Source organism: Thermobia domestica, chromosome 8 (assembly GCF_964235325.1).
Source record: "Thermobia domestica chromosome 8, izTheDome1.hap1.1, whole genome shotgun sequence".
Lineage (NCBI taxonomy): Eukaryota > Metazoa > Arthropoda > Insecta > Zygentoma > Lepismatidae > Thermobia > Thermobia domestica.
Window position 1 is genome coordinate 118126563 of NC_137461.1, and position 25042 is coordinate 118151604.

The window sequence follows — 25042 nt, forward strand, 5'->3', positions numbered from 1 at the left end:
ATCAATTTCTTCTATTAAAATCTTAAATGAACATTTATGTCTCCCTGAAACTACCTATACAAATTTAAAGTGAGAATCAACCAGGATACATTGTAAGTATCATCAGGTCAATCTATTTCTATCCGATAGAAGTATCACTGATCCACTAGGAAAGATGACAAAACGCATAGTGATGTGTCTTTTAAACTACCTAATCACATAACACTCCCTTAGCATCATATAATTCCCAGTCTTGAACACATGATCCAACTATGCGGGAGTACAGTTGCTGGGCATTAGATAGACAGGCATACATATATTCCTCTAGTAAAAGTACTTTACATAGAATTCCCAATAGAACTGTGATCATTGAGTTGACAGACCCAACTACACATCATTGTCACTTAGGTCGAAAAGTAATCATTTTATTAACACAACTACATTTTTCAGTGATAATATTAAACTGTCTATTTTTTTAAAATTCTTAATTCCTTCGCTATGCCCAACCTTTCATTTTGTTGTAAGTTCCAACTCTTCAGGTCTCCGACAACGTACTGAGATATGCCTGGGCACAGTTTGCCTTTCTTGTCTTGTCTTGATCCTCCTTCGAGGAATAAAAATTTAGATACATTGTAAGCTAAATCAAGCAAAGGTTGACTATATCACTGATTATTGCTTAAAAGAAAAATGTATCACAAAATGACCAATCCAATATGGACGATTAGCCGGTCAACAATTAACATGTTTTTCAAATTACATTATGTATAGAAGGAAAAAAAGTGGCGCCAAACATAGTAAAAATATTTGTAACACAGTAAAGATTGTAATAAAATGGAGTATGTACTAAAGTAAAAATCGTTTAAATATAAAAAAATGAATTAAAAAAAAAGGAGAGCAAAGCTCCCAGCTACTTTGTAGAATGGCGTCTATCTTAACTTCCTTTGCCTTTCTCTAGAAATTAAAGGTGTGTCATCTGAAAATGTCGTTACCTAAGAAGCATGAATATATTCCCTTGAGATTAAATAAAATCACACAACTCTATTGTTTAAAATAATAACAATAATTATAATAATACATGTAATGTTGTAGCTTTCCACTACAGAAGACTATCTGAAGACCAATCATGTTGATAAAAGGGAAGAACTTCGAGATTCCAGGACGTTTGGACGGAAAAACAGTCGTTATTACAGGCGCTAGTTCTGGAATCGGAAGAGAAGTTGCATTGGAATTGTCTTCCAGAGGTAAATATTTTGAAAGGATATTAACACTTTTATAATGATATTTTGATAATAACTTGACATTTTATGAAATTATAGCATTTAATCAGAATATATGATTTGAAATGATGTAACTTGTTTCCTACATCATTCAGAAAACTTTCACTTCTGTTATATAAATATATAAAAAGAAAAGTGTGTTCTGTAAACTGGGAAATAAAGGTTTTCCCTTAAGTTTAGTTACCTATAAAGATAATTCCTAAATGCTATTATTCATAGTATTACATATATAATATTATCGCGGTTTTTTTTGTAACTTTGTTGTACACAGGCTTGCAAACCTTACGATAATTTAAGCATTAATGCTATATATGATAATGCCCAGGCGATAATAGATTAACATACGATAATTTTAGAACGCACAACTTTTTGCCGTTTTTGAATATGGAAATAAAGTGTACATGTGGCTTAAATAATTATAAAACACACGCACTGTCGCAATAGGTTGTGACTATTAATTAATTTTTTAATTAAATTTCCCCATAAAATAAATCAATAACGATTTGAGAATTGGCAAATAACAACAATGCATTCATTCCTTAAATTCAGTTATATTTACGATGAGGTGGAAATATTTTGTTGTTAAGAGTAGTGTTAAGAAGGGTATAACGACAGTGATGTCAATTTGGAGTTCTAAATTGAAGACTACTAGATAAATTTATTATAAATTAATGCTATTATTACTAGTATAATACTTGTTTCTACAATTATCACGTGCATAACCCATATAAGATAATTTTAGACAAAAATCGATAATTTTGTTCTCTGAGGTTGGCATCTCTTTGCATGAAGCTATTGGGGAGAAACACGCACGCCTCTGTGGCCACACAGTAGGTGTCTGTGCATGGGCGATAGGTCGCAATGCTAGTTTTTATTTGGTTCAGCTTCGATATCATTAAAGTTATAAGTTCGGCTAAGTTCATACCAGCTGCCGCGGTGAGACGTGGAACGTAAGACTGTAGTTGTATTGTTATACTGTAGTTGTATTGTTAAGTCTGAGAATTTTATTTTATTATTTATATGTGAAAATCTTTTTAAATATTATGATGTTGAGGCTATGAAATTTCTTATTTATAGTAGGACTATATACTTTAGTTTTTGTAATGTTATGTATTGTATGTTGTCAGATGATAAGCGGCATGACCTTAAGTTGGCTTCACACGGCGTCCAATTGGCTTTGAGTAGTGTTGGCAATTCGCGACGAGCAGTTCTGTACGCTGACTTTTCGCGCTACTGCGAATCTTGACAATACCTAAGGCGCTACTTAGAAATATTGAATTAGTACATTATCTGTTCACTTTATGAAGTAGAGAAAAGAATCACGAACACATACGTGAAAACTACATCATTTTATATCAACTGATTGTCATGATACACGCTTTTAAAGGTTTCGATATAAAATAATTACTAAAACGAGCGTTGAGTCCTGCATCTAATTTCCAGTGGATTTTTCTTCGATTTGGAAATAAAACTCAACTTTTATTACAGATTAATCAGGGGTGTAGTCAGCAGGTTGTTCTAAGGGAACATTACTTTCAGAGGGAGTCAAGCTTTTCACATATTAAAATCAGAACAAATTACCTCTTTCAGAATATGAAAGCATTTTAACTCACCATTCATACATACATACTATACACATATATTTTCACAATGCTACCTTATCAAAAGACGGATCTTCACAGTGCTAAAGTTAAAAAATGGATTGTAAGAAATGAATCAATAAGCTATTCATAAGAACAAAAAAATGCTGTTTATAGTAGTCTGTTTATCTGACTTTGTGTTTATGTAGGTTAAAAAAGTAAAGGAAAAAACTCGAAAAAATATCAATTCAGATATTACTATGCAATAATATAGTAGTGAGTTCACAGGTGAGCGCGGAGATAGGGAAATGAGAATATAAAACATATGATTAATGTTAGTTATTTTAATTAGGTACAGAAGCTGTATTGATGATTGAATTTTTTAAAATTGTATTTTATTATAAACGTTCCTCATTTGCATTAACTATTAAATAAGTTTATTCAACATATACCAGACGAACCTAATTTCGGGGCTGGAAATAGTTTGGAAAGACAGGGCCCTCCTTTAACCCGTTTCTACACCTCCGAGAATAGTAAGCGAGTGAATTAAATAAGAAACCTCTTTGCAATCTGATATATATAAGAACAGATCATAATATTGTTTTGAAATTGCCTTCAAGCCACATTCTTCCTTATTCGACAGAAGAAACGCAGTATGATTTTTTTTTCATTTCAATACCTCACGTAGATGTGACCAATTACTTATTCCTTCTTTTCTGCTCTAGCAGTGATTCAAAAGCAACAGGCGTCTGAATGGTGTCATAAATTATTGTAACCCAATCAAACTCGACCATATCGTATTGCTTACAAATCAGATGGATTGTTGTTGTGATACCTACACCAAGTATAAGAGTATATATTGTTAATAAGAACAGATATGGAAACAAAGGGGCTAGTTGTGTAGGAACGCTACTTCTCTTCTAGCATAAATAGAATTCAGTGTCTGGGTTGCTTTTTTAGTGGTAGTTCGTTTGTTCTCCAAAATTATAGTTGACAATGTCTTTCAGCAAACCGAGTACAAGTGCAGAATTTTCCTATACAAAAAAGTCAAGCTCGAAGAATTATTTTTTTGCGTTTACAATTTCAGACAATGACTAAATTGACATAGACGATAGTGAAAAAAGTAGTGTTGAAGACGAGGGTTAGGAGCTCCACTGGAATAAGTTAACAGATAAGTAGTTCAGTTGCTATATATACTTCTTGGATGCACAGTCAAAATTCTTGAGTTTGCTGGAAGAATATAATTGCATTATGAATAATGTTGCCAATGTATGTGTCGTAATCTGAACTGGAGTAAAAGCGAGAAGAGAAAGGGGAGTCCGCAGTCCGGCAATACCACGCGGAACATCGCGCACCATTGGCTAAAGCCCGTGATGCTTTACATCTGAAACACACAATAGTAGTACCTATTTATCCTTTTGAAACTGAAGGAATTTTGCGGTGGTTTAGACAAGGGGTCCTCAACGTGGACGTTCTGGTTTATGAACGTGATGTTGGAACAAAAAGGGTCGGTGTATGGTCGACAGGCTATTTAGTAGGCCTTGAAGATTTTATAACCTGTTAGACTTCTTTTCTTATTACTGCGAGAGAGCCATTATGAATTGTAGAAATTATTGAAAGTTCATGCTTTTTACTATTATTAGTAGTAATAATTCGTACGTGAAAACGAAGAAGTTAGTGGGAGACCGTGGAGCAATGAAGTTTCTCAGTTGTAGCAAGTGACCTGCCAATAAGAGCAGAATACTATGAATAATTATAATAACAATAATAACAATAAGTTAGTTACAATACACATTCAGATTTCTCTTTAAAAAATCGATCATAAAACGCTTGCTGGACTCTTTCTTTTCGAAAGTGAAGAGGACAAGCTTATGTTAAAAACAAATGAACAATTGTTTAAAAAAATCGTCGGATATCAATACCTTCACCTCACTGATAGCCGAGAAGACTTACAAGAAAATATGAAACAAATGATGGCCTATATACACACGAACATAGTATTGAGTCTGGCGCTGACAAAGAAGGTAGTGTATACAGAGGAAAGAAGCGAACTATTGAATCGGGCGAGCACGGACAGCAGGGATGAGTAGATTTGTAGCCTTTTTTGTTGCTATTGTAATATGGAACAGTAAGAAACTAGGGCAGTTCTATCCTGAAGTAATCGTGTTGTACCCAATACTTCCATAGCAGCATGAGGCGATTATTAAGTACGCATGTATGTAGATATACCTCAAAAGATTACGAACATAAAGCTACAAAATGTGTTTTGAAAAAGACAAGGTGGGGTGAAATGACTAACATATGTTGAGGTGATATGAATAGTCCTGGTAATCATTCCATATTATATATATATATATATATATATATATATATATATATATATATATATATATATATATATATAGGCCTCTACATCAGTGTTTGTGTGTGTGTGTGTGTTTGTGTGTGTGTGATGTAGTGATCAGCCCCAGGTCATTGACCTCTGGTTTAGGTGAACCCATAGTGATGTGTATTGCCTTCCATGGAAGGATGATGAGGTCCTAAGGACGGGGCCTACAGTTTAACATGTGATTCGAACCACTTGTTTCGTAAACATCTCTACAACAATAGCTGACGTACCTTTACATCAGTGGTGCCCACCCCCCCTTATGTCCATGACGCACCCCCCCACAATTGTCTATCCATAGGTATTCATCCATGAAAAAATATTTTCGATTAATTTTTACCCCCCCCCCGTCAAACATATTTATATAGATTTTTAACCCCACCCCAATATTTCAATGACGCAGTTTGCGTCATAACCCCCCTTGTGGGCACCCCTGTTTACATCATGTAGGTGTTCTTCGTGAGTTGTATACTCATTATATAGCAGTGTATATCTTATTATTTACTTTATGTCGAGGACACTTCTCACCAGTGCACCCCATATGTATATTCACTGAGGTGAAGTGAATAATTTACCTTGTATGATTCATTTCTTTTTGTGCATGTTACTTCTCACACGATATGAACCATACTTGTATTTTCAGAATGCAGAAGGTTTTCCCTATTCATATATAATTGTCAATCAGCCGTATTACCATTTCTGTGTAATATTTTTTCACTTCCATGCTTACTATGTTCATCTACTCTATTCCACCGGAATTACTCTATTACTCAATGTTCGAATTAATACCATTTTCTTCGACTAATTTGAACAAATCTTAACATTCACCCTTCTACATGAACGGATTGTGTTTAAATGTCGGAGGGCGCTCAAGATAATCGCATTCACATAAGTATTTACTCTGCCTGTTTATCATAGTATGTTCTTTAGTTGTCCTATATGAGAAGTACAGGCAAATCGCTTTGATTGGCTGATATTGGCGAGAAGTAGGCTCGTGGTTCCTGATCTTCTGGTATGACGTGGTGTGAACATATGACTTTTGGGTTAACAATTTTTTATGCTACAAGGTTTGTGGCTTCCAAATTTTTGTATGACTTATGGAACCTAAATAAAATGTACCCTGGGTGTTACATGACACATATCATACATCTTCATAGACGTAGATGTGTGGTTGCTTTGATAATGTTACATTATGTGTTTCAGGGGGAAGGTTTATGTATTGAAAAATGACGGATGAGAAGTGATCCTTTTGTGGTTCCAACCTGTGGTATCATATTTCGTCAGAGTAATTTTGATTGTAGTAGCTACAAGGAAAAATGGCCTCATTTGGATGTTTTATCATAGCTTATGGATTTTATTTGTGTTAGATATCTCCTTGAATATGGATATGAGACATATAGATGTGTACTTCACTACTACAAAGATGTAACTATACTTAAAATCTTTTTGGTTTATTATCACACTTGAAAATTAATAAGCAAAATATATAGGCTACTTGCCCTAGCGTTTGAAATTTCTTATTTCGTGCACTGGTTACATAGGAAACATTTAGAAAACTATCTTAAAGAAAGAAAATACTGTTACTCGTAATTAGAACACCTTTGCTTGCGTGAATGTATTTTTGTAATGGAGAGATGACAAGTATCATCAGTGGTTTTGATACCATTTTATTATTTCAAAATCTAAACTCAATATCTATTTTCATAACAGAAACCAAAATTCGATTTTCAGATATTCGACTTTTCAGAAAATCGGAAACTGAAAATGTCATGAAATATAAACAGCACTATTCCTCACGGAAAATTTTACATTGGAATCATCTTGTGATATTCTGTACTATCAAGTCCTTATGCTATTGATTACAGTATTACAATCCTTATGCTTTTGATCATCGCATGGTATATTTATTATTGAATGTTCTATTCAGATACAACAATATTTTGGCCAAATACGAGATTATTCATGAATTCACACTTCCAATTCCCTTTATATGATACGTTTTCGTAGTAGATAGTTTTCGTAGTTTCCGAATTCTTTTTGAAAAATCTAAGAAGCCAGTCACTTCTAATTTTATAAGATATAATATGATTTTATATGACGATTATTGTTATAATTTTACTTTACAATTATGTATATTATGATTATAATGTTTATACAACATTATTAGCTTTATATGCATGGTAATAAACATAGATGTTTGTATCCTTACTTATTATAGTTGAACTACAGAAGCGGTTTCCCTCAGCTGTTTACCTGTTAGTCAACAATTTTGACATGTTTCAAGTTGAAGTACAAAGAAGACATTTATTTCAGAAGCTTTCCTCATCGTCTCATGGTTTATCATTTGCATAAAAATTTGGAGAAAATTTACCACAATATTAAATTAGAAGATAATTTTTTGAGACTTGTTTGCTATTTATTTTGACAACCATTAACCAAAACTAAAGTTACATGATAAAACGTATGATATATTTTCTTAAACATTAGTTATAGCATATTTGTTCCAAAATAAACATCGGACAGCTTGACAACAATATCTTTCGGGTCTTTAACGATTTTGAGCAACAAAGTAAAATCTGTAGATAATGTTGCTACCACTCCCAAATTTACCGGTATTAGCCATGACTTCCAAGTATTTATATTTATCCAAACTGTATTCAAAACATTCTTCATGAACATAGTCAAAGTGGTTGTCAGCCTCCTAGGATTTCTCTACATCCGTCTTATTGTGTGTTATAGAAGAAAAATTTGTATTGAAAAATTGTATTTTATCAGTCCTGATAAATCTTAGTACATATCTCAGAAATATAAGACAGAGAAGATAAATTTATAGAATAAGACACTTAGAATGAAGGCACTAATAATGTGTTGTTTTTTCTTATTTATATTCGTTTTCTACACTCTGCTATTCGGTGCTGAATTTTCCTTTCTTTTCCTACCCCTAAGTTTGTGTCAAGAACAGAGAACTGAATCGATCCAAGTTCACCCAAAGCCACGTCTATTAATCTTATATTCAATTGTTTGAAAATCTAGTGGACTCAAAATATTCTCCACTCATACAAGGAAATAATAGTATATAAAGCACTATATATTCGGTGAATTGGTGTCCTCGAATTATCTGCAAGAAAAAATGAATGTTTAAAATGAATGTTTTGTGTTGAGTAATACAAAGTATAGTTTTCTTGAACACTGAATACAGAAGATATAATCATCTTTCTGTTTTATTAATCCTTTACTTTTTCTAATATGGAACACGTAGTAACATTATTGTTATTATCTAGAAAAGTGTTAAAACATACCTGTTATTTTTTAGTAAAGTTATGAATACTGGAATGACATTTGTGTTTTTCAGTTTTCTCAGGTACGTAATTTGGGGAAAGGCAGAGGTCAAATGCCTCTCTGAGTTTGAGAAACGCATCGGTTTTAATAAATTGTATATTAATATACTATTACAAAACAGGAAAGTCTTATTTAGGTGAACAACCTTGCCTGGTAAAACCTAAAATGACCCTCCTGAATTCTCTGTATCTGTATTAGTATATGACGAGTTAATTGTCATTATATGTTGTGACGATTCACACTGGAAATTTACTTATTATTTCTCAGACAAAAAAATAAGAAATCTAGAAAGATCTTGTTTGAGATACTGAAAATTAATGTTACCAACCGAGCTCTCTTGAGTAGCAGCTTCTTTTAACAATACTTTGCTTTTTTAACTTTCTCCCTTAGTACAGCATGCTATTTTGTTTCCCTATTACTCTGATATCTTAAACTATGATGTATCTAAGAAATATCACAGAATTACATTAAAGAACAAATCCTACAACCGAACATGTTCTAGGTCTTACAAATAAATATTATTACTTATGCTACCCTTATAGAAACTTATACCAACCAGTCTACGAAAAACGCCTGAAATACTGCTGCACTTAATGCATACATTTGCAATGTTATTCTTGTATTTAAGAAGTAAACTGGTTATGCATCTTAATTATTTACTTTACATCTTTTGTTCTTACATCTTCCGTTTGCTAGGAGCAAGAATTATTATGCCTAGTGTTGATATGGAGAATGCTGTTAAAGTGGCCGAAGAAATTAGAAGGAAGACAAATGGAGAAGTAATAGTTCCGTATTTAAACCTGGCTTCTTTGGACTCCGTTCGCAAATGTGCTGCAGATTTGTTACAGACAGAAAGAGAAATTCATATTCTTATCAATAATGCAGGTATGTATTTCATATCAGATTAGACCATGTAAATTCTTACTTGCTATCAGCAAAAATCAAATATATTTAATTATTTGTTCTTTACGAATAATTCTATCATACTAAGGTTGCCAAACATCACGTTTCTCAGGATCGTACGCATTTTTTATAAAACAATTCACTATCGAATTTTTACGAGACCTCGAAATCATGGTTTCAGTTTCTCTGCGAAATATTAGTTACTTGCTATTACGGTATGAAAACTTGAAATCTCTCTCTCTCTCTCTCTCTCACACACACACAGTCACACACAAACAAACAAATGCCTGAGCTTGTTGATATGTGCATAATTATTTTTCATCTTCATCTTATTTTAGTAAAAGTGTTTTGATTACGGTATCATATACCCATCATAGTAATATTAAGATAGATACTTCACTTCATACTAGCAGTGATGTTTAACTCATTTACAATATGTTTGTTTGTTTAACATGTCAGTTTAAAGGATATATATTCCACATATAGGATCTGTTCTGAAAGTATCGGAACTGTTTCTTTTTCTAATCAAGAAGAAAAAGTGGGGGTGGTCTTCATTAGCAGGGACGCTGGTGAGAAAGGTCAAGTATTCAACGCCATTAAGTGGAGCTACCTCTAAGTCTTTGCAGAGTGTGAATCGCGCATGAAGTGAGCAGTTATTTTCTGGATTTAAGAGAAATCCCAATGTCAGGTGATTTGCGGATGAAGGAAGTGTGTTCCGAATAGGTTTCACGGTTTCTATTTCTTTTAAATCGTACAACAGTAGGAAACCAGAATGGGTGAATTTCACAGATTGTCGGAATGTGTGGAGACTGATTAATAGACAATATAACAAATGGTGAAGAGTTTCTGCCAAAGCACAATGTAGGAGAGCTTTTTCAATTTCCTTACAGTTCATATCTGGCCCAATGCAACTTCTTGTCCTCCCTTCGGATGAAACGGAACCAGATACAACAGTATGTTGTATATTTTACTTGTAACAATCGTAATTTATTTGTAATTTTGGGTCATAATGTATTTTAAATATATACTAGGCAGATTCTGCTAATAGAAGAAAAGAAAGACCAAGAAATAATATAATTATAATGTTAATATATAAAAATATTCAAATGTTTTTATGTAATCTAATCTTGTTGTCGTCGTCATGACAAAAAAATTAAATAGAATTATTCAGTTGATTAAGCAAACGTCTTAGAAATTTGTGTAGAAGTAAACTGTACGCTTCTCCTTTACATTTATTAAACAAAGTGTACAAAAAGGGTAATTTGTGTGTTTTATGGCTCAATATTAACATTTAAGAACAAGACTTATCGTTATAAATTGGTGCCGAAACACCGAGAGAGAAAAAATAGTTGTGTCGTTTAGAAGATTAGTACAGCGACCAACATTGAGCCTAACATTAATGTTACTATTTTGAGAAGTGGCAAAGTAATAAATAGAAATGTTATGAATGCCACGGATAAAGAAGTGACCGATAACCAGATTACTCATAACGAAATGAATTCTTCAGAAAACATGATAGATGTCCTAAGGGAAATATCTCAACAAATTAAGGACCAACCTCAACGAAGCGATGAACAGTTTGAAAAGTTAGACCAAAAGATGAATCAACAAATTAGGGAGTAAGCTCAACATATTGACGAAAAGCTAGAGCAATTGCAGCAACGTAATGATGGCAAATGGGACCAAGTACAACAACAATTAAATCAGATGAATCAGCAAATTGCAGCCAAATTTGAACGCTATGATGAAGAAATGGAAAGGATAGTACAGAGATTTACCGAGGTTCAAGACTGTAGATATTATAGACAGCGGTAAATGAACACGCCAACCAAATCAAGCAATTGCATGATGAAGTGAACTCTATTAAAGAAAAGTGTATTCACGAAAGTTCAGTGCGAAATGGTGGGCACACGGATACTGTACATCCTACATCTACCGATTGGGAATCTACGTGTTATTCCAGAGCAACTTTTGAAGGTAATGAATCTTCGAGTTGTAATGAAGATAGTACCGAAGGAGAAAGAAGAATGAGGTAACCATCCCATCAGAAACGTAATCACTACAGGTGTTTGAAGCCTAATACAGGTAAACCATTACGGTTCAGTGAAGTAAAATCACTTACTAAATTTAGTGGTGTACCGGAAGACATACCTGCGAGGGGGTTCCTTGAAAAATTTGAGGATGAGTGCGAATTAATGGGCGTAGATGAGTTTCAATTTCTAAAATTATTACCACACATATTATTGCCACCTTGTTTAACTTGGTTTAAGGCCATTAGGAGTAGTCTTCGTACCTATTCTGACTTTGAGAACGCCTTACTATCCAATTATGAAAATGATTTTATGCTAGCGAATAGGGATGCCTTATTCGGAATGAAACCATTCAATCCCAAGATCCATAAAAGCGTTACCGAATTTGTGGTTTCTACGTATAATGAGTTAAGATCATTAAATCCGAATCATCCCGAATCCCGAATCATTGCTTCCATTCGAATTCTATTACCTTTTAGATTGCAACAATTATTAATGTCTGCGCAGTGTATCAATTTTAACCATTTGATTATGCTTGTTCAAAATTATGAGAGTCAATCCGCAGTGCAAAATGGTAATATAGGGCAGGATAGAGGTCAGGGTAATTCTGGCCGTAATCATACACAATATGCTCCGGTCCGCAACTTAAATATACAACCTGAAAATACTTCTAACTCGTATTGTTATAATAGTAGAATAAATGGCCACAGTGTTACTGGTAATCAGACGCAACCTAATCGCAGAAATGGAAACAGGAACTTTAGAAATAGTAATCGGAATTTCAATAGGAAAAATAATCACCGCCTGTTTACACGAAATCGACTTCAGATGGCAGTAATTACACTAACAGAAATCCGAATGCTGCAACAGTGCATAATCGCCAAGAAAGTACTCAAGATTGTGGAATACAATGAAATTTAACTGAAGCTATGAGTCAACGTAATTTAAACTAGATTGTGCTGATGTGGAAGGGGTTGAATCCACGTCAGCGTTAAATACTTCTAATCGAGTTTCTGATTATGAAACTAATTTAAAAACTTTAGATACAAATACCGTTTATCAATATCTACCAATTGTTAATTGTTTTTGGAGATTTGACGATGATATGTTAGTAGATATAGATAACACTGAAAAAGATTTTGTCGTTTTAAAAACCTTTAGCACGGCGAGAGTTACTATAAAAGTTAATGATTTTTCTTTCATGCTTTAATTGATACGGGAGCTACAGTATCCCTCTTATCTTATGCTTTTTGGCGTGAAATTACCAAGAATTATTCAAACCCTAGGTTACAAAAGATAGATAATTTGATATTAGTTGATTACACAGGCAAGCATAAAAAAGAGTGATGGGATAAACACAAATAGAAATTTCAATACAAAATTATAAAATCACTATTCCTATTTTATTAATTAGTGAATTGAATGAAAAAGTGCTAATTGGATTAGACTTTTTAACAAAATTACGTACCGTTTTGGATTTTGAAAACAAAATGTTTACGATACGTACGCTAAATGATGTAATAATAAAAAAGTCAATTCCCGCTAGGGATAGCATTGCGTCTCAATGTCAGCCTTTCATAAATAACGTTTTGGATATTAAAGCTAATGAGTTGGAGAAAACTAATGCTAGTAAAATGGTAAACGAATCGTGTATGACAGAAAATGAGGATCTTTCTTTTTATAAATGCGTAGATGATATTGTAAATTCATTGAGTTTTGTTGATAACGGAGTGGTTTCATTATTTAAAGACATAATCTATAAACATAAATAGTGTTTTCACGCAAACCAGGTTGTTGTAAGGATTTTGTATATACTATTGAAGTAGATACTAAAGATCCCATTGTGATGAAACCATATATTATCCCATATCGTTTTAGAGAAAACGTGCGTAAACAGATATTGGAAATGTTAGTCCAAGGAATAATAAGACCATCACAAAGTATTCACCTAAATCCGTTACACGTAGTACCAAAGAAGGACGGAAAACACCTGAGAATAGTGATGGACCTCAGAAAATTGAATTCACATGGCAAGTTGCAACAAGTAAGATATCCTCCTGTAGATGAAATCCTCAGCTCATTACAGGGTAACACCGTGTTTGGGAATCTAGATTTGGTCATGGCCTATAATCAAATAATGTTGGATGAAGATTCGAAACCCTTTACCGCCTTTTTGTTTGAAGGTCAGTTATACGAATATAATCGTGTAGTGTTTGGCTTGATAAATGGTAGTGCAACATTGGCATCCTGCTTAAATGAAGTGTTAAAGCAAGATTTATGTAACAATGTCGTTTATTATGCCGATGATATTTTGATCATGGGTAAAACACCAGATGATTATTTGAAAAACTTGGACCTAGTTCTTGAGCGATTAGAAAATTTTAGCTTAAGAGTAAATATTAAAAAATCAAAATTCTTTCAAAAATCCATTGAATTCTTGGAGTACTCAATTGATACAAGTGGAATGTGTTACAGTGATTTCAAAGTGCAAGCAATTAGAGATTTACCAGTTCCCACTAATTTAAAGGAAACTCGGCAAATACTAGGTCTTTTTAATTGGTTTAGAAGATCTATTCCAAAATTCGCTGAAATCACCAAACCTTTATTATCAATAACAAAGAAAGGAGTGCCAGGGCAATGGGGAGATTCCCAAGAACAAAGCTTTCAACGTTTGAAAACGTGTATTATGAAAAATATTCGTCTAAATCATCCTGACTATAATCGTCCTTTTTTGTTCAATGTGATGCTGCACTTATAGGAATTTCTGGGATACTCTGGCAACCTGGTGTTTCTACTAATGAATCGTCTTTAATACATTGCGTCAGTCGAACTTTGAAAAATGCAGAAAAAGGGTATACTATTACTGAAATTGAACTGCTTGCGGTACGTTTTTCGTTACAAAAATTCGCTCCTTACCTTAGTGGATGTCATTTTACTGTCATCACGGACCACAGTTCATTATGTTATTTAAAGAAAATAAAATGATACAATAGTCGCTTATTAAGATGGTCGTTAGAATTACAATCTTTTGATTTTGAAGTCAAACATATAAAAGGAGTTGAGAACGCTCCAGTGGATACGTTATCCAGATTGTTTCCTAGTGAAAATCATCATGTATTATCAAAAAATTTTTAAAAATTTTACAGGAAGAAATTTCCAATATTTCTGTGGACGAGTTGCAAAAATCTCAAAGAGAATATGAGCCATATGCAAAAATCATTCACCATTTGACATCATGTTTAAATGAATGTGACTGTCCTCGTTCCTGAAACGCCCTGTATGAAATGTCGAATAATGTCTTGGTAATTAAGAACTTCAAATGTGAACATAGAACCAAAATTTGTATTCCACCAAAATTGGTTCCATACATATTGAAAGCTTAACATGATGAATTTCGGCATTTTGGGTATTTAAAAGTGTATTCCTTAATTAATAAATCCTTTTATTGGAAATCGCTTAGATCTCAAATCAAGAATTATATTAATGATTGTGAGGAATGTATGAAGATCAAGCATAATTATCGATATATATATATATATATATATATATATATATATATATATATATATATATATATATATATATAAACCTATGTTGTCCGTAATACCTGAACGTCCGCATTCGTTCATTTCTATAGATTTGTATGGACCACTTCCAAGAGCTCCCACTGGCGAAACTTTTCTGCTTACTGTAATGGACATTTTTACAAGATATATAGTAGCGTATCCTTTACGTAAAGCGACTTCATCAGCGATAGTTAATCGTATTCTAAACGTATACATCCCACATTGTGGTCCTGCCGAACACATATTATGTGATAATAGGGGACAATTCCGAAGTGATGTATTTATGCATGCCATGAATATGGCTGCCATCAAAATACATTTCGTAACGCCGTATCACCCCAGCAGTTCAGTTGTTGAAAATATACATCGAAACCTTGGGATGTTATTCCGACATTGCTGTCGTAATAAACATAATGATTGGGTCAAATATGTAACTTAAATTACATATTTTCTAAATTATTCGGTGTCTGATACCTTAGGAGTTGCGCCTGCCAATATTCGTAATAGGACGGATTATGTCGCACCGATTGAACAACATTTTGGAGTTCAAATTAACGGAAATAATGAAACTGATTATTCACATCTTGTGATACAACTTTAAAAATCATTTTATACTGAGAATCAGTGGCGGATTTAGAAAAGTATTTTGGGAAGGGTTTCTTACTAATGTTTAGTTTTTTTAAACATTCGTAATTTTTATTTGACGGGAGCTTAAAGTTTATGAGTAAAGGCATAAACAATAGATATTTCGTTTGTTGCAGACATTCCGTAACTTTGGGGAACGGGCTTCAGTCCGAAAGACCGCCCCCCTAACCTTCGCAAAACCGTCACTGCTGGTAATTAGTAATAATAACTATTTAAAAACAATAAAAAAGGAAGTCGCCCAACTCACAGTACACGCACTATTTCTACTTTCACAGATGGAATGAAGAAAAGCTTTGTCAGAATGGTCGAATGCTGGTTGAATCCCGGACTTCCCGATAGAAGCGCAAAAGCTAATCACTCAGTCATGTTTGTTGTGGAGTTGTATTTAGCTTAACTTAAATATATTCCGTAGTTTCTTTTTTTGGGGGGGGAGTTCCGTAATGATATGTTGAATCCCTCTTGTTAAAAATTCAGAAAACTTGAGGATTGGGTAAACTGTGATGGTGGTTCTATAAAACTTAACTGTAGAATTTCAAGAATATACAGAACCAAAAGCTCTAGATGTGCAGCCTTTAAGTGTATCATATAAATCTAAGTATTTCTCTTATGTTTTATTTTAATTTTATTTTGTTTCAAAAAGAGGGTATGGAATATTTTGAAGTAAAAATACTACATACTACTTTGCTAGTTATTTGTGTATTCTTTAAAAAGAAGTGTTTACTTTTAGGGTTGGCTGGTTTCACCAACCTTTTTTTTTAATAACTGGTTTAAACCACAAAAATAAAAAGAATGAAAAATGCAAATCGTGTGAACTTCATGGTAACGTTTCCAGATATCAAACCAGCTGCAATAGTTTTATTTCCCTTTCACCTTTTAATCAAGGTGTCCCATGTTCAATTCTCGGTCGAACCACAAACCTTCTTTCATGCGTAACCCAAGTAGCGGTTCGGATGTCAGTTTAAGCGAAAGTCTTCTCCTTGATAACCTCGGTATTTCGTAAGGATGTTAAGCCTAAATATACGAAACAGACCAAATTGTATATTTCTACATGCCTAAATGCGTGTTGTTTTATAAAGAAGCCAATATTGCTTAAATATATTGATAGAAATTGGCAAAATTTATCGATTGCCTACGTAGCTTCCAACATTAGCTTGGATTGGACTTTCAATGATATCTACGTACCGGTACTAAATTTGTAATTTAATACCTCAGTTTTAGCGTACTGATTATGGTACGTTGACTTTTAAATTTTACATGCAAAATGGATTTTCCCGTTATTGTCTTACATTTCAAGTAATGACGGGATTTTCCCAGTGGCTAGGGCGGAAGATTCTCAACTTAAGAAATTTACTGACCGCACTTCTTTAAGCTTATGGGAGTTCTTCCGGCATAACCCCGCTGTTGCATAATAACATCAAGGCGAAACAAACTTATTTCTGTGAATATGTAATATAAATACATAAAGCAAAAAATCTAAGTCAAAAAAGCCTGGTTTAAACCAAAAAAGCCTGGTTTAAACATCCCCCAAAAAACGGGTTTTTGGCATTTTCAAAAACAACCACGGTTCTTGCCAACTCTGCTTACTTTTGTATATAGGAGGTTAAAAAATTCTTATTATATACATTGGTTAATCCTGTGGAATTCATAATGTAAATATGTCGAAGAAAAATTGTTTGAAATATTTTTTCGAAATTCATAGTTTATTTTCGATGTTTTATATTATTATCAGCATCAACCACTAATTAAATGATTTTTTGTGTTATAGAGAAGCGATACAAAGTCTGTTTTATCAATTTAAAGCAGTATTTTGAAAAAAGTCCAAAATTTCCCAAGCAAAAAAGCAAAGCAGAAAAAACCGAGTTTTTTTCCCAAAAAGCCTGTTTTTTTCCGAGCCCTTGCATCTCTACTTATGGATATAAGAACTGGGAAAATTTTAGGATTACGAATATTGATGAAATTAAGTTATGGCAGCCTACCGAAAACACTAGAAAACGGTGGATGGATTTAGTCAAAACTTTAGTTCCTCCTGAAGTTATAACGAAAGCTAATGTAAAGAACACTTAACAGAGGGAACTTAGTCTTCAAAAGAGCAAAGCGAAGTATTTTAATTATATGTAACTTGGTTTAAGATATTTTATTTTATGTTATTTAATCTTTGCGTCTATATCTGAAATAATAATTACTCAATTTACGTCAATATATGTCTTAATGTTATGTGTTTTATTTGGTATTTGTATCTCATACTATTCGTATGTTTTCCTATGATTGCAGAACGCAATATTAATCGCGTTATTCGTGTTTCATGTTATAGAGTATATTTGAAAGCATTTTTGTAATGCGAGAATACTTTTTTAACTTAATACTTTATGTTTTCTCTGAGAAATTCGTATTTAAGCAATTCTTGCTTTTGTGTTCTTGTTCTATTCGAATTTTATGCAAATAATATAAATATTAAAGATTAAAAGAAGGTATTTTAAATATAAAGGTATGAAAGTAATGACAGTTATTTAAAATTGATGTCACGTATTTCATGGAAGAATTACGAGTAATGAAAATCAAATTTATACGTTTTCCAAAGAACTTTGACTTTAAATGTTATTATGGATTCAATCATAATTTATACTTTCTTTCATATATTCATGTAATAATTACTTTTTGTTTAAAATAATGAAATTTTGTTCAATTTCTCCGATTACAATTTGCCTAGAATACATGTATACTAACATATTTATTTATTATTCCCAAAGCAAACGATTTAAATTTTATTAATAATTAACCTCTGTATGGCCCATAATGGACTTGAATTAAAGTATTGACCGTATTATTTTTTTAACGTGCCTTGTAATCGACGATTTATAGAGTTAATTAAGAAGAAATATAATTAATAAGATTTTTTGTGTAAAAATAATGTATGTGGATTATGATATGAAATATATATTGTATATACAAGGGGCACTTAAAAGGGATGTAAAAGTTAACGGTCCAGAGTTCTTCTCCTTTTATTGAATAATTAAATGAAAGTCCGTCGAGCGCCATAATATACAACAGTATGTTGTATATTTTACTTGTAACAATCGTAATTTACTTGTAATTTTGGGTCATAATATATTTTTAAATATATACTAGGCAGATTCTGCTAATAGAAGAAAAGAAAGACCAAGATATAATATAGTTATAATGTTAATATATAAAAAATATTCAAATGTTTTTATGTAATCTAATCTTGTTGTCGTCGTCAGGACAACAAAAATTAAATAGAATTATTCAGTTGATTAAGCAAACATCTTAGGAATTAGTGTAGAAGTAAACTGTACGCTTCTCCTTTACATTTATTAAACAAAGTGTACAAAAAGGGTAATTTGTGTGTTTTATGGCTCAATATTAACATTTAAGGACCAAACATATCGTTATACTTAAGCAACACTGTTAGGGGATGACGGAAATAGTGCAAGTAGCTTCGAATCGTGCCTGATGAGGATTTCGGTTGCAGGCTTCCAGGGGTATATTAAATTTGACAGAAACGCTGCTAAATGGTGCTTTGACGCAAAAAGTTCTAATTTTGAATTTTAAACCATTCTACATATACCTATAATAATTTATTTTCGCGAGTGCAGTTTTGATACTTGTAGATATTCTGTGTATGTCGTTTCAGAACTTATTGATTGCGTAAGTTATGGTGAATATATTTACGCTTTCTAAATCAGAAAGAAACACTATTATTAAATTATTGAATTTAAATGTAAATATATTGAATTGTCTTTCAGGTATAATAAGTGAAAAGTCAATTGAAACAAAAGATGGTGTTGGGACGACATTTGTTGTGAATTATTTAGGACATTTTCTGCTTACGTATCTCCTATTACCTGTCCTTCAACAATCAGCAACAGCAAGAATCATCAATGTCTCATCATCTAGTCACTGGCGTAAGTGAGCGTTGATTAGCCTAATTTAAAAAGAAGAATACGTAGAGCTTTTTTTTTCCTTAGTCTCTTAAATCTTATTACAATTTTTATTGATACTTAATTTTTAAAATATGATTTAATCCAGAAGTTACAAATTTGTATGAATATCTACAGTGCTTCTTTCTAATGTGCCAGTGACAATGGACTTCTGTAAGAAATGCATTTATAAAGTCATATTCAAAATTTGCTTTTCCTCGGTGACTACAGTCGGTTGAAAAAGTATAGAAAGCTTTTCCAGGCCAGCCATCCTGAATGAGTTTTTCCTGGGTTTTTCTCATTCACACCAGACAAATGCTGGGGTGTTACTTAACATATAGGGCCCAGGCCGTTTCCTTCCTTCTCTTTCCCTGGTTAGTGTGATCGCCGAGGAACGTCACTCCTCATACGTGGCGGGCTAAACGGCTATATGGCGTTATTTCTCTTCTAGTTCTTAGGGTATAATTATAGCGAAATTTTCCTATATTCTTTTTCCCGGTTTTCAATCTCCCTATCTTGAATCATGCCTCATCCTTCACAGAACAGCGTGTTTGTATAAATTCCATCGATCAATTTTCCTGACTCAGAGGCATATGAATGTTGGCAGGAAAAATGAAGTATTTAGGATTTAGATACAAAAAATAATGAAGTACAAACAGCTTCCGAAATTCTGCGTACTCCACTGATCCTAAGAGCTTAGCACACGCCCCAGATCAAGCCTTAAATACACCATTATCTTTACGTACTGAGAGTTTTAGAACCCTTGTGTGTTCATTCTCCTATAATATCTTTGGGTGTAGATTGAGAATAGATTACTTTACTAGATTAGAATAGAGGTAAAATTTTTATTTCACTTTTATGGCATTATGTTGTGTTAATAGACTATGCTGTAGATAGGTAAGATAATCAAGTTTAGGTTAGTAGAGTATTTTAGTTTATATTAGTAGCATAGATTAGGTAACTAGGATAGGTTAATAGAGTAGTTTAGGTTGTTAGTAGGATTCGTCAGGCTAATATGCACAATTAAAAATAATCTGTCATTAAATGTTAATTTAGTGCATATAAAAGAGGATTGTGCAGAATATTAAAATCCGTTGTTGGAGGAATGTTTCACAAAGTAGAAAAGCAGTATTTCATGTTCACAAGTGTGAGTCCGTTACAATGGCTACATTAGGGTTAAAACAAGTAGTCTATATCAAGCACGACTGTGTAAAATACACAGAAATTTTAACCGGTGGAGTTTTTGTTCACGATGAAGGAAAACTGTACTTTATATTTGCAAGTATAAAGTTTCAAATGTGAATCTATTACAAGTGCTTCAAGCTATGTGATTTTATGAGGTTTCAAGTATCTTTTGCACTATCTTAATTTATGTGCATACTCTCCGTCGCTGAAGCAATTCGGTTAGATAGCGTCCTCGCTTTTAGTGTCTACCTGTCACAAGTTAGTTTGTGTTCTTTGCCCAGTCGTTGTTACGGTATACTCCAAACGTAAGGAAAAATCATCGTAAAGTAAATATGCACTCATGATTGCAATTCTTATCTAAGAAATATCTTCTAAGGTACTGCGAGTCAATTTCGAGACGAGATAATGGTTTATATGGGATAGCACGTAATTATTTCCAGAGCATTTCGGCTTGCACTTATAGTATCAATCTGTATACAATTATTTGAGCATGTGTCTGGATAATAACAATCTAGAATGTCTTTAGGGAATTATTTAAAGCAAGAGAAGTTAATTGTAGTCTACTTTTATGTTAAGTTAACAGACTACATTAAGTTGATTAGTAGAGAAGATTAGGTAAGGTCAGTCGAGTAAAGTAAGTTACTGGAGCATGCTAGACTAAGTTACGTACGTTATATTTACGAGTACATTAATATTGTTTTTCTAGTGATACGAGTTCCTATTTCTCTTGCTAGTAACATCAGACTTGTAAGCAAAACATAGCTGCCTTACACTGGGCAGATATAACCCACAGGAGAAAAATTATAAGTAATACAGTCTTTCTTTCATGTGCACTGACTCATTTTAATGTTCTTACAATAGTTGTCATGGTTTGATATTAGTGACCGTACACTTGGAACCATAAAATACAGCTTTACTTCATTGTGCAGAAATACTCTGCCGACGGAAATTAGTATCTTATAGTCTTCTTTAGTATAAAGCTTTCGTTTTAACCGTAAATTTGTATGACGACCTATTCTCAAATAGCACATTGCACTGTTTTCAACACCTATACGCATATTTGTACTTGATCCAGCATGCGGTATAACCAGGTTCCACTTAAAACAATGTGTTTGCTTTGCTTTTTTCGTCCCGTTAAAGGAGCAAAAGCGAATGATGGAAAAGAAAAATTTCGATATAACCGCACCCTTAGTTCTCTGTTCATTCTTCGAAAATATATAGTTGTCAGAAATAGAGTGTTGTTTCACTTGTCTACATGAATGGACATTCTTGCAAAATACGATTATTAGTTTATTTATTTTTCAGTTGGAAACCTTAACTTTCAAGACTTAAGTTCATCAAAAACATCATCCACATTTCTGAAATATTGCCGAAGCAAGTTTGCGATGATACTCTTTACAAGAGAACTGGCGACACAATTTCAAGGTAATCCTTCTGACGTTTATGAACTTCTACAAGGTACGAGACTCTGGAGCTATTTAAGTTTCTTTTCATTCTCAAAATTTCTCTGATTTATGTATCTGCTTCTTTGGTACTTGTGTCAAGGTGGTGAGTAAATAGAGAATTAGTAGTGCTGATGTGTGTATATATCGTTTGTTGTTGATTTTGAGTTTAACGTCCCTTTCAGCAGCGAGGCTATATGAGACGGGACCTACTGATTAACGTGGAATCCGAACCACATGAGCTCCCGCCGGGAATCGAACCCGGGTCTCTCTCGCCTAATGATGGGTAAGTATTTTTGAGTATATACCTTGGGTAAATACTCAGGTATTTACCCAAATTGGGTAAATATGAGGTTTTTTTCCCGATCCTATATAAGAGAGGGGTGTTCATTTGCAGTACGTAAAAATAATGAAAAAGTAACAGTAGATTCAGTAGAAACTAGAGCAAATATAAAAAGGCAGTATTTTTTAAAAAAAATTAATTTAATTCAAATGAGTAATGTTTTCGTTCCTTTTTTGATAATGGTAGCCTAAAACAAGTATGTTTCTCCAGTAATCATATTTTTAAAAACTGATGACTGCAATAAACAATATTTATTTTTCTACAAATAAATAAACTAAAATAATACATGGAACTCGGATAAGAGCTCTTTTTTTTTAGTTTTCATTCTACAAGTGACTAGGGGGAACAGGTTATTAAAATTAACATGATTTGAAATATTTTTGAAATATTTTTCTGTTACAACATGCATGCTTTAATAACTACAAATAAAACACAGTAGGGATAGTAGTATGTATGGGGAACTTCACAGTTACACTACACTTGCTAGCTAGACATCAAAATGTAATAAAAAATTGAGCTGTCTGAAGACAGAATGAAGTAACTGTATTTTCATGTTTTGCGGAAAATTATCATTCTTGGAAACAAGATAGATAAAATACCATTGGAAAATGGGCATCACATGACGGTTACGTCAGTTTCTTTAATTAGTTACTGATTGGATGGCGTCAAATTCATACACCTAATTCAAATGATTTCATGTTTTAATTCAGACTTCGGCAAAATGCTGTTAGTTCACTCTGATTTCAAAGATCTCAATCAGCAGCATCATGCACGGTATTTCTATCAGAAACCTAATAAAAGAACAAATGAATTACAGAACATTGAAGAATTAACAGCTTTCTCTAAATATTCTGTACAAAGTGTTATCTCGTTATGGGGTGGCATTACTACCAACAGTACTCATCAGATTCATCGAATACATGGAATGAATATATGGAATCATCGCCGCTAATATCTTAATCTGTCTCAAACTCGGAAGAAGTGTCTCTGTCACTGACTTCTTCAAGGATTTTCCTTTTCCTTGGTACCATGGTGCATTTCAAGTGTGATGAACTTGTACTCCCGATAACCTACTTTCTAAGTCTTTCTGCTGGTCTGAGTCAACAATCTTCTCTGTCCTTTTACGCTGTGTTGATACTTTTGGCTCCTGTTCCCGGTGAAGCAATTTCCAGTTATAAGCTATATACATAATAATTCCTGCTCTGGCATTAGTCAGACTATTCCTTGTCTTAGTGTGAATTTTTGAGAATGTACTGAAGGATCATTCTATGGCGGCTGATTATACTAGTGTTGTTAATATCCGCTGTGCGACTTCAGATAAGGCGGTACTCGCCACAAACCTTGACACCAAATTACTGGGTTCATTTCACCAGAACTTGTCCAAATTAACTTCTTGTTCCACAAACTTTCTTATAGCTTGTAGTGTGCGAAAGGCATACACATTTACAAGATCTGCTTTCATGGTCTCTGCAACTTTGTGGTTGAACACCAATCCATCGAATGCTGTTCTAAAGTCAAGCCAAGAGTCTGTGATGATGGATCTAGCAATGCTGCGGCATAGTGAATCGGTTGCAGTGCTGTAACTTTTCTGTTTTCGAAATTATAAAGAATATTTGTTTCTTCTGCTTTGAACAATGGGAATTCGGGAACAGACTTTCTTACTTGCTCTTCGATTTCTTTGACAGCAGGGAAACTTGGTGTACATTACATTCATCAGATTCTGATATGCTTATCCAGGACACTATTGGCTTGAGAACATATACTATTAGGTTTTCAACTGTCATCCGGAAAACCTCATCGTCAAGCAACCTTCCTTTGTGGTCTTTGATGAATGCTGTATATCTCTGCATTGGTTTCATGAACTTGTAAGTTCTGTAGAGTGACTTTTGTAGCTTTCAAATTTTCAAGAGATTTTAAATAGCTTTAAAGTTCATTTTTTCATATTTTTTCGGCAGCCTATAACGCCGAAAGTAAGCATCTATGCACCCAGATTGGTCTATATTTTTTGTCTTGTCTTGTCAGGAATCACCTCCCAAACGTTGTCGGTGTTGTTTAGAAACACCCTGTATATTATTCCTAAGAAATGCATTGCCCTCTATGAGCAGACATAATCGAAACCTATGACAGTTTTTATAGCAAGACTAGGTATACAGGAATATATACTATGGTTTCACATGCCCTTACCTCTGTGCTATTATCTTGTGTTACATTACTCCCTAAAAAACTGACTGATATAAGAAGCACAAAACCAATACTTAAAAATAATTATTTAATGGAAATGTGCATATTTTAAAATTGGAAGCCATTGTTATGACAAAGTTAAGTGATTAATTTTCCATGACTTAATTTTTAAATCTGTGATATTTTACAAGTAATAAATTTATAAATCCTTACTATTTTTTAAGTGTTAATTTTAATGGATTAATTTT

At 33.2% G+C, this 25042-nt stretch overlaps 1 protein-coding gene across 1 annotated transcript; it reads left to right on the plus strand.

The window, feature by feature from the left end:
* Positions 1–1102: 1102 nt before the first annotated feature.
* LOC145692270 (retinol dehydrogenase 12-like) lies at positions 1103–21590 on the plus strand. Its single transcript, XM_081767567.1, has 4 exons — positions 1103–1220; positions 9258–9446; positions 19470–19628; positions 21535–21590. The coding sequence occupies exons 1-4, from the start codon at positions 1103–1105 to the stop codon at positions 21588–21590; spliced, it is 522 nt and encodes a 173-aa protein (XP_081623693.1).
* Positions 21591–25042: the final 3452 nt, after the last annotated feature.